This window comes from Paramacrobiotus metropolitanus, unplaced genomic scaffold, assembly GCF_019649055.1.
Source record: "Paramacrobiotus metropolitanus isolate TYO unplaced genomic scaffold, Prichtersi_v1.0 Parri_scaffold0000018, whole genome shotgun sequence".
Classification (NCBI taxonomy): domain Eukaryota; kingdom Metazoa; phylum Tardigrada; class Eutardigrada; order Parachela; family Macrobiotidae; genus Paramacrobiotus; species Paramacrobiotus metropolitanus.
In genome coordinates this window covers 1,169,335-1,185,185 of record NW_026570238.1, presented here as the reverse complement: position 1 = coordinate 1,185,185, position 15,851 = coordinate 1,169,335, and the positions used below count along the sequence as shown (strand labels likewise).

At 40.7% G+C, this 15,851-nt stretch overlaps 1 protein-coding gene across 2 annotated transcripts; it reads right to left on the bottom strand.

Annotated features, from left to right (window-relative positions):
• Window positions 1-1,205: 1,205 nt before the first annotated feature.
• Window positions 1,206-15,455, bottom strand: LOC129585636 (sal-like protein 1). Of its 2 annotated transcripts, none has more exons than XM_055478386.1 (9): window positions 14,979-15,455; window positions 6,548-7,086; window positions 6,349-6,408; window positions 5,824-6,257; window positions 5,186-5,590; window positions 4,663-5,025; window positions 3,917-4,394; window positions 2,973-3,620; window positions 1,206-1,895 (listed from the first exon to the last, which is right to left on the bottom strand). In XM_055478386.1, the coding sequence occupies exons 1-8, from the start codon at window positions 15,085-15,087 to the stop codon at window positions 2,979-2,981; spliced, it is 3,030 nt and encodes a 1,009-aa protein (XP_055334361.1). In that variant the 5' UTR covers window positions 15,088-15,455; the 3' UTR covers window positions 1,206-1,895; window positions 2,973-2,978. The 2 variants fall into 2 exon arrangements, with proteins under 2 accessions (XP_055334361.1, XP_055334362.1); XM_055478387.1 differs by having other exon boundaries at window positions 3,917-4,379.
• Window positions 15,456-15,851: the final 396 nt, after the last annotated feature.

Below are 15,851 nucleotides of genomic sequence, written 5' to 3'. Positions count from 1 at the left end.
TGTTCATTTCTCATCGATGTGCGCATTACAGCGTCCAGTATGGCACTTTCATAATCGACTCAATCGATCGACAATCTATTTGTCAGTGCCTAATGTGCTGAATATGAAAAGGTCACATCTCGCTTCCTTTCGGCCTAAAGATGACTATATCATCTGGAGACTAATGCGTATTAACGAAATGGTTCACAAGACGCGTAACAGTGCAAGGAGCATGCCGGAACGAGAAATCCATGATAAATTCATACGGGAATTTTATGTCATGACATTAGGCCCGATGTTGCAGCAAAAGAAGTAAACTAGGGAATTGCTGGCAGTGTGTTCGATCAACTTCTTGCGCATACCCCGAGATAACTGGGCAATAATGAGATATTGATGCTTGATCGCAGGAGAAAAATCATCAAACATGTCAGTTGTATAGTGTGCCGGTTTCTCCAAAGGCCTAGAATTATCTCTATGCATTGCCAGAGCACACCCATAATTTTCCTGTTATTACATGGCACAGAATTTCACCATGCGCCGGGCCATCCATATATGCACAGCATTCGGATGGAGCGGCATTCCCCTTCCCCGTTGGTAGATGAGCAGTCATTCCCTCAGGATAACCATGAATAATGTTGCTCGTTATCTTTTGCCTGTGAAACATCTGAGACTGATGGTCCCGTCCATATACACAATATACATACATCATTGTGTGGACATACATACATATATGACAATATATTGGCCAGTCGTAGCGGGGCACGTTACAATATTTACGATCATATATTGCGCAATGGGCTGCAGCGCTTGTCCAAAGGGACTTGTATTTGTCCGCAGGGAAGGGCGAAATGATGGGGTTAATGTCAGTATAAAAAGGGGTCAAAACAAGGACTACCCGCTGTGTATGGAAAGTGAATAAATTGTTCAAACATTTCGCCAACCTCATGCAAACATTTCACAGTTATTAATTTATTGCCCCACACTAATTTCTTATCTACGGATCCCACAAGGTTTATGAAAGAAGACGTTTGATATCGTATTCGTATCATGATCAGTAGGCAGTAGCTAATCAACTTTTTTGTGTGCCGGCATTGTATTTGCATGCGTTCTGGAGCGAAAGCCAAACCGTAAGGATGCTCTCGGTAACCTTCCTGCATTCTGTTGTACACACTTGTTCTTCATGAGCAAAACTCACGTTACTGTACAAGTATCGGATATGCTGAGACGCTTTTTTAATTGAATTCCATAAAGCATCAAGGTAAACTTATTAGTCGAGGTAAAAACATAAGAAGTATAAAAGCATCAACACCAGCCACTATTCCACAATTTGCTAACAGATGCTGGTTGCACAGATCAAAGGAAAAATGCCGAAAAACGCAGGAACATGAAAATGCAGGTGAATTAAATAGTACAACTGGAATATTTTGAATAGAGAAAAACCTGCAACGTTTACTGGAAAAAAAGGTATCAATCTGATATCTCCACAGTAACGTAACATAGCAAATCCAAAAACATTTCTCTTATAACATGCAAGAAAAAATAACATGTCTATCAAAAACTGAGAACAGCCGGTTTCGTTTAAGATCAGTCTGCAAGCAGATTTAAAGAGAAGACCATGCCAAAACACTTTTCTGTGGAATAAACGTAAACCTTCTCCAAAAAGACATAGTTCGTTCACAAAAACCGCTATGCTCGATTATATGAACACAAACAAAATGTCCAACTTTTCCAGAAGTATGCCTAGCTCATATACTATTTTGACAGAGAATCCCTCTGCTCATTTTCCCATCGCAGCGCTCATTCAGTTGGAACTGGACCGTGTTCCATTCATTTCTATTCCGCTTTTGCCGTTAATTCCCAATGGTGTACTTTTTTCTTTCCGGAAGACGTATGCTCTGCCATTGCACACCATTATTCTAAAACAAACACCAACAAATAAATGTATTACGATTATAATGGAAAGAAAGATCAATGAGCTTGAACCAAAAGAGGGAAAAGGGCAAATTACAATCCCGCCTGAAATGAGCCTGATCACAGAAAACAGTAGACAGGCAAAATCCATTTTGCTAAACTCATACTGACTGTTTTCGGGCAAGTTAATTTAATTTGAAAGAATAGCTTTTAACAACTTCCCTCAACTACACACAGTGGCGCCACATATGTATGCTAGCCTGTCCAATTTCGTGAGCTGCCAAACAATTTCTCCATTTGGCCCGGAAATGGCTAATTACCATAAACATTCCCGACAATATTAATGCTTCCACATGAAAAGACTTCATTACGTGTGCGAACCGGGGCCGGAAAACAAAACACCACAATTTACGGCCCCCACCCGTACGTTAAAGCAGGTCCTGATCGATTCCCTACCCGGGGTCAATTTTTAACGTTGCTATATGAAAGTTGGGAGATGCGAAATGGGATTTTATGCAACGGGAGAGAGAAATGTCTTTTCTCCCAGCTCACTCATCGATTCCGGACGCGTACTGACAAACTCATCGTTGGGGCTAATAATAAGATGTGTCCTGACATGAGAGCAAGGATATTGTCGTCTGAGTTTTGAAAATGAAATGACTAAATTTGCATGTGAATAGCCCTGGCGAATTAATAAGGTTAAAAATGTCACAGCTGCCGGGTCGGCACTTGTGCCCCCATCGTGCTTTCCAACTGTCTGATGTATACAGACACCAAGCTTGCTGAGGCCCCCATCTCGCAGCCGCCGGGGTCAAACTATTTAGCCCCGAAAACAAGAAGCAAACTTTCATATCATAATTTCATTTGTCGAGCGATTGTTCCTAATATGCCACGACCGTGGCATATTACTTGAACAGAAATCCTGAACAGCACGTTTTTAACATTTTGAATTTTAATGTGCTTCAAATCTTTTAATGAGAGCAAAAAATTAATACTATAGGTGATCACTTCAGTCTTGTATGCCAGTAGTAACTTTTCGACTTCAGTCTGCTTCATAAAGGTTTAAATGCCGAAATAATTACCTCAAGTTATTTCTGTGCGGTTATAGGTGCAGTCATGTCGGGCACAGGAGGTCGAGTTGGCGAAACGGTACGACTATCCGCTGACTGCCGTGATTCGGGCGTATCAGAACTTCTTGGACTCCTAGAACCGGCAGAATCTCCGCTTTGCGGCTCACTCATCCTTTTCACCATCCCATTCATATCAAAGCCGGGAATATTTCCATTCAATCCAAAGTAATTATTCGGTCCCATACCGCTCATTGCCGCCTGGGCGGCGTAAAAGCTGGCCGCGGCCGGATTTCCCATGCCCATTTTCCCCGCCATCCCATTGAACATGGCAGCATAAGGGAAAAACAGGGGATTCGATGGCAGTCCCACCGAAGCACCGTAGCTATCCAGGAATTTTCGTTGCATTTCACTGAAATTGGGCACACCGGGATAAAAACCAGGAAGTGGCGGTCCCTCGCCGGCCGCCGGGTTGGGCATGACGGAGTGGTTCATGGGAAGAGGCAGGGGCTGGCTGGACAGTTCTCGCTCGGGTGCATGCCGCTTGGGCAGTGGCATGTCCGGATCGGAAGAGTTATTCCGCCGGCGAACGGTTGCCGCTCCTGGATCACTCCACATATGCGTGCCCATGTGCACTTTCAAATTTCCCTTCGTAGTAAAAGCCTGGACAAAAAATAAATAAATTTGTTGCAATTTAAAATGCAATTATGTGGAATATGAGAAAATCACATATTGTTTATGGTTGATTATCTGTCTACTTTCTGTAATGTGCAAGCTTTTAGTTTTTTTTAATTTTTCAGCTACCGCATCAAATTCTCAGAAAAGTCTGATACAAAATATGTATTATCTCTTTTTCAAAGACAATATATTATGCAGAATGTGGATGGACGGTAGTTCATGCAAACTGATGAGATAATAACGTATATTAGTTCAGAGCGCCACAGGAAGAGAAAACTTACGCGTCCACATTTGTCACAGACGAAGGGCTTCTCTCCGGTATGCGTTCGCATATGAATCTGGAGTGCACTATTACTACTGAAGGGTTTATCACACACATGACAAACATTCTTGGCATAGCCACTTCGTCGCTGGCTGGCGATCGATCCATTGCTGATATTGTTATTATCCTTGGAGATGATCGAGTTAGAATCTTCATCCAGCAACGGCTGTTTGGCTGCTGCTCCACCAATTCCGGCTACAGCCGCAGCACTACATGCTGTTAATACCATCGTGTCCACTATCGGTTTCTCTTCCAGACTGGATTCATCCGCTGACTGGGTATTATTAGACGACTGAGATTGTCCAAATTGCTGTGCTGGTAAGTCGCGAATTTTGTGGGTTAACATATGCTGTTTCATATTTCCTTTGGTTGAGAACCCGCGGTTGCATGTGGGACATGTAAAGGGTCGCTCCTTTGTGTGGCTGCCAATATGAGTACTAACAATTTAGAAATGCCATGGTGAAATTCACAGATGCAAGCAAGGCGCGCACAATACAAGAAGCATACAAACACAAGTAACAAGACATGCGGAAACCAATTAAGTAGTGAAAATGTTCTCAAACAGTAAGGTACATGTTTGTACTAATGTATCGTAGAACTAAACGAAAACAAATTCAAGTACGATATTGTTGTTATTTTATTTTTTATTTTATGATACTTCATTTATTTTCCTGATTTGGTATGTCAACATTAAAAAATAATTACCTTCTAAAATGGATCTGTAAAGCACTCTGACAAGCAAATGTCTTGAAGCAAACATGGCATGTCGTATTTCTTGGTGAGGTCAATCGGGATACATTATTCCCCGACAGAACTCCGTCGGGAGAGATGGGCGTCGCTGATGTGCATCGCGGTGTCAGATCGAGTGCGCCGTCGCTATTAGACGCCGATCTCATAACTGGATCCATTAGGCCGCCGTTCGTCCGGCTCATATCGTTAAAGCTCGGACTATCCATTGCGTCATCCAGATCACCGTCATCGTTGCTTTTCACAGACTGAGTATCGCTATCCCCACGGTCCAACCGATGACCACCACCATTGTGAGGGGCCGAGAGATCCATAGGAAATCTAAAAAGCAATTTTTGACAATTTCCGCTCTATTCTGTAGTTCTGCTACAAATATCGTAAGAAAATATCAGCAGCTCCCTAAATTTTTTAGCAACTTTTCGAGTAAAGTACTCGTACTAATATCTATATACCATCAAAGGCGTGTACAGACTATACTCACCTTTCTTCGTAATTGTCACTTGCACCGCCAATTCCACCAGTTGTGCGTTGAATCAATGCTTCCAGGCTTTGAAACGAATTCTGAGACGAAGGCGGCTGGGTAGACCAATCGGGACGTAAAGCCATGCTGTTGATATTTCGAAACCCATGATGAAGAGCGCTTCCGAACACGGATGATACTGAATTCGGCATCGTGCAGCCGGCGGATTCAGGAGTCATACTGTGTTCAATCATGCGCTGCTGTAGCGCCATTACACTGGGAAGCTCCGGTGGGCATTGTGCCGCTGGACTGGCCGCTCCAGCCAGCTTGGCCCGATGGACACCCATATGAGTTTTTAGATTCCCTTTTGTGGTGAAGGCGCGTCGGCATAATTTGCATCGAAATGGACGTTCACCGGTGTGAGTTCTACCACAAAAAAGGTATTTGAAAAACACCAATGCCACATAAAGATTGGAAAAAGAAAAACTACATTCATGCTCGGAGAAGCCATTGTAATAAATTATAAAACACAGATAGTATTCTATTATATTAATTACGTGTTCTGACTCCCTGAATGTCATCGTTAAAAAAAAGCGCGAAGGTAACAAAATTATTTATCAGGACAACAGATGTAGCATACAACATACTACGGTACAAACCTGTAATGCATCTGCAACGCACTCTTGCAGCTGAGCACTCGTTTACAGATAACACATTCATGTGGATCGCGCTTATCATCCATCCTATCCGCCATATCCTGCAACCGGGCACTATCCAGAGGCGTGGCAATCTCCATCAGCTGTTCCCAGGCATTGTCGTTACTACCGGGTGTGGGCAGCAGAGCCATGTACAGTGCGGGGTCAAGTGGCTGTCCATCCGGCCCTAACGGCGTCATATCCATATCGTCTGCCTTCCCGTCATCGCTGAAATCATCTTCCATCACTTCCTCCTCTCGTAGATGCCCATTCATGTCACTTCGCTCCACCGCTGTATCCTCGCCACCGTCCGAGAAGGGTGATCCCAGATCCGATAGCTGGTTCGGCTGGGATGACGGCTTAGATTTGTCATTGACGGCTTTACAAGCGCCAATATTCTGTCAAGAAGCGAGAAACACGGTTCAATGCTGATCAAATAATTAGATTCGTTAATACGTAGAGGCCGGATGTTAATTATTATTACAGTACCAAATTTTCATCCTGTACTCGGTTCAACCGGCCAATGTCGTTACTTGTCGAAGGCATATTCTGCAAGAAAATAAATAATAATTGTCTCAGCTGGCATAATTAATATATATTCAAATCTGAATGTCAACCAAATAGCAACCAATTCCTCATAAAAAAGGTTTCTGCTTTGCTTGGCATTTCAAGACATGTTTCCACGTACATCGTGTATTTTAATATGCTCCAGAAATGATTTCAAATCAGGGAATTCCAGGTGATCTACTGGACAGATAAAATCCGGCCGTTTAGTCTTCTCACTTGATGCTCTGTTCACTTCAAGTGTAGCATCAGACATTCTTGTTGGTTGTCTGGGGCTCCTGCGATTCACATTATCATTCATCACACCGTTAATTTTCAGCAGTATCTTCTCCATCATGCGCATCAGCATAAAATGCTGCTGTTGAATTTGTGAAACAATAATCTGAATATTGCTTGGACTGTCCGGATTGCCGGCTGCCGAATTAGCCGATAAAATCCGCCTCTCCAACTGTGTTTCCACCACACCGTCCTCGTCATCCTGACTCGATCGACTGGGCATACTCGTATTGGCCGGCAAACACGACTCTTTATGTCGAAGAAATCTCTCTAAGGATTTAAATTCCGCTTGACAAGATCCACAAAGATGAACGTCACCTGTCGCCAGAGTCTGCACTGCCGCAGCATCACCACTTGACGCAGCATCCGTCATGTCCGCCTCAGAGCCTACACACAGTAAAGCAAAAATCATTCCCGCTCTAAACAATTCCAACTTTCAAGTGACAATTTTTTCCGACTTGGCCGTTATGGACACAATTCGATTTTTTCTGTCCCGCTATCTCAAGTAGTATGTCAATTTGTCACTTAATGCCTACAAATGGACAACGCATTATCATCCGGCGCTCAGTGCCATATATCGTACAACGTGTCCAACCATATATTCCTCATTTCCATGCCTTTCGCACTCTGGACAGTAAATTGCATCATACTCGAATATTTTCTGATTGCTAGAGTGACGACCAAGTGGTTGGCGTTACATGAAGCTCCAACAAGATTGAACGGAAATGAAAACCGCTTCATTCCTTGATATACCGCCATTCATTTCACTTGGCGGAGATGGAGAAATCAGTCATGAGCTTATAGCTTAATTTCATTTTTCTGACTTCAGCAAGTTGGAGCAACTAAAACGATTTGCTCAAGATTGTCCAGAATTAAAGTACTCACAAGTACGACTGCCGAGCTTTGCCATGTAGACTGTACAATTATGTACGCGATAGGAAAGCATGCATTGAATATTTTTTGAGTTTTTTATACTGTATACATACATATATTAATGACGTATTCCAGTAATTCCACTAAGAAGTCTCCAGTTGATAATTTCAACTTCACGACAAAATATCCCTGCTGGCATTTTTAATCGCAAACTAACCAGTGTTGACTGTGCTGAGTGTGCTCTATAAAATTACTTAAATTCCTCATACAAAAAGAAGAAAAAATAACAGTTCATTATGATCTGCCGGTAAGTACATGGTTTGCAAAATGAAGAAAAAATTAATTTATGCAATAAAACAGTCTGAACACGAATCATACATACGGCATAAGGAAGTATTAGAAAAACTGTATACAACAAGAATGTGTGTTAAAGTCACCAAATAACGGTCACAGTCTTGCAATTTTATACAAAGTAAAGATAATTACAATGGTTTCCTTTCTGTAACCATTCATAACTATGTGCTTTAACACAGTAGCTCACGTAACGTGGCATTATGTCTTTATTTGCTAAGCTCATATACACCATATTCTCTATGCGTAATTCGATCCAGTGAAGAAACTGGAGAAATCTCTCCGTCCACACACCGGAAAATGTCCTTAGCCACACAAATTTAAATCCGCACATTATACTTATTAAACGAAAAATGCCATCACTAGTATCGGATATAAATGTAAACTAGTGTGATTCTCTCATTAAAATCTCATCCCATCCACGGAGAGTGCAGCCACTAGAGTAAACCCAACATTAATTTCGCTGTAGAGAGAGTATTTGCTGTAGCTCACCAACCATCTGCTCGTTGCTTCAACATAATAATAACTTCATAACTAATTACGCCATTTCAGTCCACACTGATCCCAAATGGCAGCTCCAAACTTGGCTTCGTATATCAATATTTTAACAAGCACCGTAATATGACACTGCAAATCCTGGCTTGCACATTCAAACAAGTTTTCGCTGAACAATCCGTGTACTGTCAAAGCGGACATTTTATTTAATTTTAATTGCATTTATTAACTAACTCATCAGCAAGCACTTAGAATAATTTTTTTGTTGCATTTTAAAATTAAAACAATCATATTAAGTAAGGTGTGTCTAGTGTCTACCTTGCGCGCGCACACAAAACCATCAATTATCACTTACAACCGAATGTGGTGAATACAAAACTCAGCTGCAAATTTTGCTAGAAAAAACTTATTGTAATTTAGTACAGAATGGAACGCGGTTAGTAATCACGGTACAAAACCTAGAGTAGCAGAAAGATGCTGATTGCTAACTGCAGTCCTGCCTAATAGCATAATAATAGTGAATAATATCGTACCATGCGCTTGCAACAAAAACAACTTCACTTTTATATATTTATGAGAGGTTATGGTTGTCATCAGAATTAACAGGCATTCCGTGGTCTACCACTTGATCACGTCTTTATACTCGACGCCAACTCGTACAAAATCATGTCTGATCAAAAGGTGATTGAGAGGCCAGCAGGTCGGGGTCATTTACTTTGCGTCAAGATACTTTTTCCGCCGAATAACGCACAACGCTCTTGCTTATCGTTAGTCCACGACTTAGCAAACATTATCAAATTTTATTTGTACTTTGTGAAAGCACGCTAACACTTAATACACTTGCTACTGTATCATTTTTCAAGTGACCTTTTATGTATCGGAAAAATCTGAACATTATATTTCCGATTTCTATTGACAAGGAGCATGTCACCAGCGGATAAATAGTCAATGGATGTAAACAGTGGGCGCACAGCACAAAGGCTACCGCTTCGATGGCTTACACAGTGGCGCGTGCATCCCTACCACACTTTAAAGTGTCTCTGCGGTAGTTTTAAGTACCAGTCGACAGCTTGGACGTATGTCGCTATTATCTCCCTTGGAAAGTCATCTTTCCTTGCCGGGATTGATTTGTGTATTGATAATGCGAACACCGATGACCAGCACTGACCACTAAGCGCACACTTATCTTAAATAGCATGTCAATAAGCGGCATGCACAACATATGTATTCAGACTTAACAACCGAATATACTGGTATCGCTTATTCCCCATGATCATATTATTGACACCTGCAGGCACACGCGAAAACAAATCTGAAACGAAGTCAAGCTTAAAATTTTTTACGTTCACCTTAAGTTTGATTCAGAATATCCATACGAGTACTGAACTCGTGTACCCCCAACACATGTGACGAGCGCTTCAATATACATAACGTGATGACGGTAGAAATGCTGCTGCAACCAGATGAACTTTGTATGAATATGTGAAATTTTTGATAAGTTGTAAACATCTGATATTTATCAGTTTCCGGTGTCGTTACAGCTTAATCATATTTTTTCCATGCCATACTGCAAATCATTACACCCACCGAACAATAATCACTCTCTCATCGATACCGCAATCTCGTTTGCACCCTTTTATACACCGTGCGCAAAAGCTTGCATACATATAGCATAGTCCAATAATTGCTATGTGATTACTAATCGGCACAAAACTTGTTTCTCATAAGATATTCCCTGACAGAAGAAGCGCTAACTAACTGGCACGAAACCAGCCCTTTGCCCTCTCATCAAAGCCATTCGATTTATCATGACTTGACCATAACCGATCTATAATTTCCAACACATGTCCATCGCCGTCAGATCAGAAACAAGCAGCCTGCATTTGCATTGCGGACAGGAAACGACAGAAAAAACCCGAACTTTTCACAGACTCGGGTCGTACTGTAAATAGGTAAGTACTTATTACACCCTGGCCAATATTTCCATTCATTTTATTCTACGCCCCGTTGACTGATACGCCACCAACCACGCCCATTCCATAATTTTCATACCGGGTCACGAGAATGTGCATTGTTTTAGTGCATTGTGCATTGTTTTAGTGCATCCGCCACATTGAGCCGTGAAAATATCTTTTTTGTATTGATAAAAATTCATATAACAACAAGAATAAGATTATCTGCTCATTAAAAGTGTTCCTAAATTGCTCGGTTCAAAGTGTTCCTAAATTGCTGATACTCGTACCTTCCATGTCTTCTAATGATATTGTCATCTGAATATTCACCGAAAATAAACAAAGCTGCTGGAACAAAGAACAGACCACATTTAATCTCTTGAGAACACATCTATATCTGCAGCGAAGAGCAAGAAAGGGCTCAGTTTGGTTTTTGCACCAAAAGTGGATAGTTGGTTGTTTGACCTGGAACCTGAAAGTTACAAAATTGCTTCTATCATAACTACTCGTAATTTTTTATGCAGCCATACTGTTTGTGAGGTACGCTCTAACACTATGTACGTATTTACTGCGAAGAGATTACAGCAGCTGTATACTACTGAAAATGAAAAAATTATATTATGATAAAGAAAACTTATAATTCGTTAAAAATCGCGTAACTTAAAATTATTTTGCCGCATGCATGGAATTCAAAATTGCTGTTGTGTGCAGTGGTTATAGTTGGATGGCTTATTGGGCCGGTAAAAAGTAATAGGGGTCATCAACCACACCGATCGTGCACTACCGAACCAACAAAAAAACTCACGTACATAAGCTAATCGGCATGTACATATGTATGTCGAGAAAGAAAATCGCTCCATTTTTTGCTTTACCTTAACGTTGTGCAGTGAAACAAAAAGGCTTTACACAGCATAATTATCATAAAGCAGAACTGTAACTAGCCTATTCCGCTCGCATACAAAAAGCCAAGGCACCAATGCCTGATCGTGTCCATTAATTTCATCTTTGAAGCATGAATGTAAATCAAGTCCGTGAAACCAGTTCATTCATTACCTCATCCGTACCAAATAACCTCAGTTAGTGCTATTATTTTCTTGCTTAAAACACAGCTGAGTTTATCGCTCTCATATGCCTTTTCCCAGCATCACCAAGAGGTGAAATCTCTCGCGATCGCATAAGCCCTACAGAGCCGACTAAGAAATTGATGAGAGAAATTGCTAAGACAGAATACACTCAACCAACCCCATCAACTTGCTGCTGCATTGTGGGTCAGAGGCATAATAACTTCTTCCTGTTTCTTCCATATATGCATTACGCGAGCGTCAACAAAGAAGGGCATATTCCATATTATTATATGCATTCATCCGCTATTTTCGTCCTGCTTCCTTGATATATCGTTATTCTCGGTATCACGACAAACAACTTTATGGCACTGACTCTTCTGACAGAGAAAGGGCCAGTCTAGTTCCCATTAAACAGTGTCCTCTCTCCTCCCTTTCACTACTGAACAAAACCGATCTAGCACGGATGCCTCTGTTAATTAAAGAGGCAATTATCAATGCAACATAAGCAGCTATTATCTAACCTAATTTACATTTTCTTTGGCGAACACCGGCATTCTTTCTTCTAATAAAAATCCTGCCACTTGAGAAAGTTTATAAAAACACAGGTGTTGTACCCGTTGATAAAGCAAAATTAACAAGTAAATTCTTGACGTACAAACAACATACTCGTAGTTACCATAGACATTTCATTTATAATACTATACTTACCATTAGCATGCCGGCATTTCGAAGCAACGCCAAGCAGGATTTAAAATTATAATGTCAAATTAAAAGGTGTTCAACTAGTTAATACTGCACTGAACTTTATAAAATTGACATTTAATGAAAATCTTTTGTTCCACCGATGTAATGCAGAAATTATTCAGTAGTTTACATAATCTGAAGCAGGGAAATAAGATCGGAAAAACACATTACTGTAGTTCTATCGTTTTAAAATCGGCCGCTTCAAAATGCCAATGTATTATTGAAATGCTCATACCGTGATAATTTGTATACGCAAGCTATCTATCAATAAGTAAACAGTTATCGAGCCGGTACTGGTCGTCGGTGGGGTCAATAAAGCGAAGATACTTGTTTCCTGTGCTGTTAGGGAATGCACATTTCTGCACTTGCTGCACAAGCAGGCAGCAGTCATAAATCGGAAAAAGCCTGCAGGCTCGGGAGCGTTAATGCGCTTTGATTCCAATCTTGGATCTGGATGATTATGAAAATCTCGGGCGCAAACTTTTATGATATTTATAATCCTATCTGCCGGCTTGCATGCAAATTCCCGACAGCACTGGAGCCACTGACGTATTTCCCATCAATTCCTCAGCTATGAAACCGGGATAAATGGATATTGCTCAACGCTATGCAGCCTGCATGAAAGCGGACAAGAAAGAAAGAAAAATAAATCCGTCAAAACTTTGCGACGCGTATGGAAAACAAACCGAAAATGCCTTTCTTATGCTGTTAATCCTTCATCACTATCCAGCTATAACCAAAATTTCGCTATCTATAAAGTACGTAATGTGCAGTAAAAGCCAAAATACTCGCGTTGTGATTGTTTCTTTTACATTTCGTTTCCATATCAAATGCTTTCTATCATGCACAGTTCCCAGAATTACAGTATTAAACACCGAAGCTGCTCCATATCAGCCAGAAAAAAATATCGAAGGCGTAATGAGGTGCTATCATTAAACTCTGACGTCGAAATCTAATTTGGCTGTGCATATTGTATAACCAATGATCAAAACTGCGGACGAAGCTTTTCAATTTCCTGCCTCAGGATATAACTGACAAGCATTATTGTGTTGAATAGTTAAGTAGTTCAAAACTTTTAACAGCTTGAAACCATCCAACCAAAGCCAACTATAACCCCAAAACAACAATCTTGAGATGCAAATATATCTTGAGATGTCACTTTGCCGCTACGCATAACGACCGTTTGCATTTTCTGTAACATTTTTAATATATGCAAGGTTGTAAAAGATCAACTGGAAGAGAAAATTTGCGCAACATGTTCTCTCCATTTTCGAGTAACGGTAAGTAGTAAGTATCAGATTGACAGAAAACTCCCTAAATATTCACACCAATTCACTTTTACCATTTTTGCGTATTTTAAGTCATCTTCAAGGTTTTCAACAATGAGCTCGGTCAACTAAACGAAACTATGAACGCTTTAAGCTGTTAAGTATCAGGTAACCAGCAACGGAATATCAAATTTTCAACGAGATTAAATTGGCCCAAGCCGGATAAGTGGACTCGTTACACTTCGTACTTGGCCATTTACAAGCGACAGGTAACAGGAAAGAGTTATGAAAAGTTGAAAGATGTTGAAGTAATCCTTAGCGTAACATTTGATACAGACAAACATACTTAACAACAAACAAATGCCGCGCCACAGCAGTTAAGGCCAACTTAAAATTTTTGAGCAGCACGAAAACATAAGTGCCACAACATAGTGACCTTCTTGAGCGATTAAATTTTCATCTCCTTAGCGGTGCATTCATTTTTAAATGTTTATCCATCTATACGCTTGGCTACAGTCAATGCTTAAAAGTTTAAGCAGGTTACATTCATATTAATCTACATCACACTTATATCGGTAAAAGATATCAGTGCGAAAACTTTTTTTTAAATTTCTAATTTCTCCACAAGTTCTGTAATTCACAGTCTGTAAGATAAAATAAAAGTTGAAAAATTAAGAACAATACGGAAAAGTGTTGGCTGGAACTTTCTGTACCGTACTTAGCGATTTTTCGGCACTCTTAAAGTTAAACCTCACTGATCAGTCACTTATTCTCAGTTATGCAATAATTGTAATTCCTGAATAAAATTCTACAAAATCTCGAAGAACTGCCCGTCCACAAACCGCAAAAACAAGTAATACAACTATGTTGCGAGTTACATTAAAACTCCAACATAATAATTTCCGCGATATCTATCGATTTGTACCGCATAGTTTACTTCGAAACTACACTTGCAACATTAATTACAAAACGCTACATTTTAAAAACTCTCTTTTGCACAGTGGCACACAATGCTTGTAAGCTGTATAGAAGTAATGGAGCCAAGTATCAAGTTTCCAACGAAAGAAAATCAGCGGCTACGGCCAACAGCCCGCACATGGTATCGCACCGCACATCGCCGCTGATGTCGTGTGTTGGCATTATTGAAAAATCACCTAGCTTTATGGCATATCATATCATAACCGCCAACGCACGCCATGTGTCACTTGACGTCAACTTGCAGCAGACTCCATTTTAAACGATTGTCAATTGAAAATGTCCTCCATTCCGATGCACTTGTGATTTGTGAAACATGATGTATACCGCGTACATATTGATATCTGTACTACCACAGAACTTAACGGAATTCTCAAATGCGTATATTTATATTACTTGGCAAACATACAGGCGCACAAGCTTCTGACCGTGGAACAATTTAAACTTTCTGGCAGATATGTTAAAACACTTTCCTGGTTATGTACAAAAATAACAAAGCACTAATAGTTGTTATTATGCAAAATCAAAAGCAGGATTTATAGTGCTACACGACTTACCGTTTCGCTCCTCCACCTCGGCAATCAGTGTTGTAGATCCGTCCTCTGAAGCGGTGCCGTTCTGAAACTGACTATTCTGGCGCGGGGTGAATTGTTTCCTCTTGGACATGGCTGGTGGTAGTGGGGGCAGGCTGTTCAATGGGCAAAGAGAGCAACAGCTGGTTCACCACCTCCTCCCTTGACGGATTGAAGGAACTCCACAGTAAGAATCCAAAGTTGGTGCAGAAACACTTGTCCAAAAGGCCAGTGTATTATGTTTTGTTATTCGTACATGGGATCGTGACAAAAGACCATGTTAATAATAATAATAATAATGAGAAATAAACTACTATATTTGTACTCATCAGTGCTGACCGAGAGTGTGCACATACAGTCGCCGTGCGATATTGCCAGCAATGTGAAAAAAATAGTGGCTACCGACTATGCTTATTCCTGTCTTGAGGACAGCATTACATTTTCTAAAAGACGCGGTACTGACTTGTGCGCTGCATATAAGTATGCCCAAATAGCGATAGTCTATCCATATAAAGTGTATGTATTTTCGCGGATAAAAATTGCGCATTGCCGCACAAATTATTATATCTGACTCCGCCTGAATTAACTTATTGGACCAATCCGTGCCGCCAACATTGCGAATTGTTGAGCCCATTCTCACTGATACGGCTACTACGCAGTGGGTGCAACTTCCACAAGTACAGCACAATATGTGCATATAACAATAATTAATGTACCGTAGTCGACTGTGATATTTAACTTGGCAGTTGGCACGGTATGTCCGGTATCTGACTTTGTAGGATTGCCGGCTGCTAGTGCTGAGTGCCGCGCACAGCGGCTACAAACTTACTACAAAGCGCAATGTCGAAGAGTTCCACC